This window comes from Arachis duranensis, chromosome 8 (genome assembly GCF_000817695.3).
Source record: "Arachis duranensis cultivar V14167 chromosome 8, aradu.V14167.gnm2.J7QH, whole genome shotgun sequence".
Lineage (NCBI taxonomy): Eukaryota > Viridiplantae > Streptophyta > Magnoliopsida > Fabales > Fabaceae > Arachis > Arachis duranensis.
The window spans coordinates 44,612,558-44,617,800 of NC_029779.3; the positions used below are offsets into that span (position 1 = coordinate 44,612,558).

Here is a 5,243-nt window from a genome sequence, read left to right on the forward strand (position 1 = left end):
AAATAAATATTATGATGATATATATTATAAATATATAATATTATATTTGATTAGATAATATTTTAATTTTGACTCCTCCCGTACCAAATTCCTTCCGTCCATGCTCGCATGCATAAAGGTATTCGTATTTCTCTTACTAAAAAAAAATAAAGCTTTATCATAATCTGTGTTAATAGCATGATCTTCCCTTATAATTAAACAAGACTTACCTCTTGTTCAGTCCCGCAAAGTAAACATATCACCTGGAAAACAATTCAAAAATATTCAATCGAATTGATTAACATGTGAAATAACAGAAGGGAGAAGGAGCACAAAATTTTTGTGATACTCAAATGATCAGTGTTCAAATAAATAAGCATACCTGTTTAATTTGATGACGGGAAAGGTCATGTCTAAGCTTTGGATCAATCTTGATATCATCCTGGGGAGAAACATAGATGATAAAATAAGTTCCAATTAAAGAGAAAAAAATGGATTGCCACAACATAAAGAATTAAAAATAATGATTTGAAAGTCCCAAGTATTGCAATCTGCTACTAAAAGGAAATTGATTGTTTCCCAAAAGTTGTAGTTTGAATCAATTGATATTCACTTCTACACTTTCTCCACAAATATACTTCTCAAATTAGTCTAACGAACACCACCTAAATTTTTCAGATACAAGGCAACTTGAGGAACAGGAAAGAAATATAAATGTCTCAGAATTAAAACTTGAAAAAAAGGAAGATGAACCGACCTTTGCCTCATTATGACAATGGCGACAGTGAAAAATCTCATTGCAGCAGGGGGCCCTAATACGACATCTTCTCCGATAATGTTGACATCTGCAGAGAAACCTAAAGTTTCAACAAAAGAACTGAGACAAAAATATACAAACTAAATGAACATGAGATTTTACCCGTATTTCATATATCCTCTCTCTTGCAAGTCATTGATCTTTTCATGTTCTTTTGATTGAACCAATTCTTCTCCGTGCATGCTTTCTGTGTTTGATGACAGATTGTACACTTTTCCCTCGGATGAGTACATTATTATCGCCTCCTCCATAACAACATATGCAAACCACTGTATAAAAAGGCTCAGAATACATGACTGGACTATACATACTGATGATGGATGTGACGCAACAACCACCGACTGCTCAAAGATAGGGATAGCTGGGATGTGACACATTCACATATACCTGCATCAGACACTGACACGTGTTCTTATAAGACACACGTCATTTTTCATGAAATTGTAGAAGTATTTCTGCAGTACTATAGGTATTTGATACATAATTTTACATGCTAAGTGCTATTTTTCATGAAATTCTAGAAGTATTTATGAAGCACAAGAGAATTTGGTATTTTGGATTATGAAGTATGCACAAGGGCATCTAATATTGATACATAATTTTACATGCCCATTTGATTTATTATTAACTAATCATTTTTAAAAATTATTTTTTTCCTAATAAATATTTTAAACAAAAAACAATTTAAAATATTTCAAATTCAGACAAAAAAAAAAGAAAATACACATGTTTCTTTTTTAATGTATTCATCTTCTTTTTACAACAAAATACTCTCTTTTCTATAATCAAATCATACGTACTCATATTTTTTTTATGATAAATTAAAATCACTTTATTTATATTTTTTGTTTATCCTAAATCAACCAAATCAAATCTTATATCAGAATAAAAAATATTAAATACGAGATCATTTTTATAAGACAAATATAAAATTAGGTTTGAAAATTTTTTTTATGATTCATAAGTAATTTATTAAAATTGGTTTTTGAAAAATAATTTTCTAAAGAGAGTAATACCTTTATTTTTTAAATTAACTGAAAATGGTTTTTGAAAAATAATTTTCTAAAGAGAGTAATACCTTTACTCACAAAATTTGAATTTTTTAATTTCAGTTTTGTACTTAAGATATATTTAGTGTTTAATTTGTACAAAAAAAAATCACTGGTTTGTTTGACTGTTGTTAAAAAAAAAACAAAAAACAGAAAAAAAAGAAAATCTGCATCATCATCGGCATTGTTCATAGTCCATACGCGAACCAAAACCAATCAAACAGCAAAACCACCCAAACCATAAAAAATTTCAGATCCACGCACCCAATTTAAAATCCACAATTTCAGCCAAACACAACCATATACATTACACACTAAATCCAGAAACAAAAATACCTAAAACTGTTCACCACTACCTTCTGTTCCGATCTGTCTTTACCGAACGCTTTTTCTGCATGCAGCAGCACCACGGCCCTTTTCTCACTCATCTGACTTTTTGCTCTTAGCACCACTCACCGCTGCCATTCTTCTTCTTCTTAGCCGCTTCAACGGCCATCACCATCATCTCTTTCTCTTTCTGAAAAATAAAAATAAATAATAAATAAAAGATGTACTGAGTTTAAGAAAATAAAATAAAATAAAATTTACTATGTGACCAGAAGCTTGCATGCACAGCCGGCGTCGTCTCTGATTTCTTGTTCTTCATCTCTTCTGTTTGCCAAAAACAGCAGAAAATCTGCCTTCTTCTTCGTCACCTCTTCTTTCTTCTCACCATCGTCCTCTGGGTCGCCACCGTCACCATCACCGGCGAGCTCTTCTTTACTCCTCGCCAGTGATCTAAGACTCTGCCACCATCTCTTTCTCTTTCACCGGCGAAGTCTTTTTCTTAATCGCCGGTGACATCTCTCTTCTTCTTACCCGACCCCTCTGTTTTTCCTCCCTCTGATTTCTAACTTACCTCTTACTCCTCTGATCCTTTTCCTCTCTCCCTCTCCGTTTATTTTCTTTTAGTTTTTAACTTTTTTATGACGTGTGAGTTGTGAACTGTGATTGTGTATTATTACTATACATGACCTTTACCTATTATTCCGTTCTTCCAAAATATGTAGTAACTAAAAAGGAAAATGGCAAGTTACTTAAATTAAAGAGTGAGGTTTGCAATAAGTTCTAGGCTAAATTTTTTTTATATCGAAGTAAAAGTGGTGATATATTTTAATATTGTAATTTTTTGTGTTTTTTAAAAGGTGAAATCTTATGTGCAGGCGACTTCACTTAAAGTTGATTGTTGTGAGAGCTGTTAGATAAAAATTTAGTCAAATCAGTCAAATCATTTAACAACCCTCGTTTATCAGTTTCACATGAAGTCGACTGCACCTGAGTTTCTACTTTTTTAAAATTGTGGAAAGTATGGGTCGATTTTTATACTTCAAATTTTTAAATTTTTTAATACAAATCGGACGGTCAGTACCTCTAGAAATCGGACGGTCCAATTCCTATACCTCTAATAAATCGAATGGTCTAATTTCTGCTTTTCTAGTTAATCCATTCCACGTTTGAGAATAACATCCAACAATCCACTTTTTAAAAAAATATCACTACCATTCCAATATTAAAAATAAAAAGTTCTAAGTTCTAAAAGTTTTCTAACATTCTATTTAAATGTGTGTTTGAATTATGGTTTGTCAAATTAGAGTTTGAATAAAAGTGATTTTATAGAATTAATTTTGGGTAGAAGTAAGTTTGTGTCAACATGATTTATGTTTGGCAATTTTATACTAAAATTGATTTTGATAAAATAAATATTATTTGGATAATATTAGTTAAATAGATAATTACTTAAAAGGACATGATATTCAATTATAATATTATTTTTTTATACTCTTTCCTTATATATTTTTTATATAGTATATTTTAGTACTCTTAGTATTCTTTTTTAGTACGCTATAATTTTTAACTATTATTATTATTTATGGTTAATTTTTTGTTTAATTTATTTTACCTAATGGGATCAATAAATTCTATTATAAAAAGATAATAATAAATATAATACACAAAAATTACAACTATAAAAATATATATAATGTCAAATAAAAAATATAAATAATAAAAAAAGCTTACATAGAGAGAAATAATAAGAATTTGCAATAATACGTATAAATGATAAAATTGGTAAAAGAAAAATAAATGTTAAATGTAGTGGCTAAAAGTTCGTTAGTGCAACGGAAAAGTTAGAAATTATTGCTTCTTATAAATGTGGTTTTGTGAACAAAATCACTTTTGAATTTATAGAAAAGAAAATTAGCCAAAAAATTGAAGTTTTCACGAAGCTGTAACGAGCGCTTTTCCTCTTTAAACGTAGTTGCTAAACACACCTAAGTCTTTAATGTTGGTTAATATTATTCCGACTTTGTAGATCTATTAATAAAATTAAGACAGAACAAAAATGAGATGATTTTAAAACATTAGAAATGTAAATAGGATGAAAATATTAGGAACAAAAATAATACATAAAAATAAATTTTAATATTATTTTTTTACGGTACGTAGTTATTCAATTATTTTAAATTATATTTAATCACATTACTTTCATTCTAAATAAATTTAATTTTTATAATTTTACTTTCAAAGTTTTTTACTCTTAAACATTAAAAAATTTCGATACGTTAGAGATAAAATATACAATTTATATTTTATTGTATATGTATCATTTTTTTATTTTTTGCAAATTTATTTATTAGTTATTCTACAAATATTTCATGATGAATAAAAATCTTTAGGATTAAAATTATAAAAAAAATAAATTTATTTAGAATAAAAGTAATGTGATTAAGTTTAATTTACTTAGATATGGTTAAAAGATAATTGAATAACTATGTATTCTAAAAAATTGATATTACCAAATTGATATGCTTAAAAGTATCATTTTTGTCTCCCCAACGTTTTCGTCTATTTGAGTCCCTAACGTTTCAAAATCATATCAATTTTGTCCCACCGTCAATTTTGTCAATAGATCTCTAACGGCATGACAACATTGAGCCAATTTTAAAATTTTAAAGACTTAAATAGGACTATTTAAATGTTAGCAACAATTTTAGAACTTACTCCAAGTGAACAAAAATGATACTTTACTCTAAATAAAATAATTGAAAATCAAATTTATCATATTACAATTTTCCGTAACTTCATACTTATTGGCAATTTTTTTATAATTACTAGCGGTTCAACAAGCACTGCAATGCCTGTTCAGCCGCTTTTCTATTGAGTAAAAAAATATATTTTTATTTTTAAAATTATAAATTTACTATCAATAATTAAAAATAAATTATAAAAATAAAATATTTTAAATTATTTAATATATGTAGAATGTATAAAATAAATAAGTTTAAATTAAAAAATAAAAAAATAAGTTGTTACTATGTGTAACTAAATCAAGATAAAAATTTACTGATATTATTTAC

General features: G+C 27.6%; 1 protein-coding gene across 1 annotated transcript in view; it reads right to left on the bottom strand.

Annotated features, from left to right (window-relative positions):
- Positions 1-2,801, bottom strand: part of LOC107463061 (probable E3 ubiquitin-protein ligase RZFP34) — a 6,323-nt gene extending 3,522 nt beyond the window's left edge. The window contains exons 1-6 of the mRNA XM_052252389.1: positions 2,442-2,801; positions 2,202-2,362; positions 899-1,065; positions 737-824; positions 362-421; positions 210-242 (exon numbers count right to left, since the gene is read on the bottom strand). Of these exons, the coding sequence (XP_052108349.1) occupies positions 210-242; positions 362-421; positions 737-824; positions 899-1,065; positions 2,202-2,273 (420 nt within the window). The 5' untranslated portion in view covers positions 2,274-2,362; positions 2,442-2,801. The remainder of the gene's footprint in view (positions 1-209; positions 243-361; positions 422-736; positions 825-898; positions 1,066-2,201; positions 2,363-2,441) is intronic.
- Between the last annotated feature and the right edge of the window lie 2,442 nt (positions 2,802-5,243).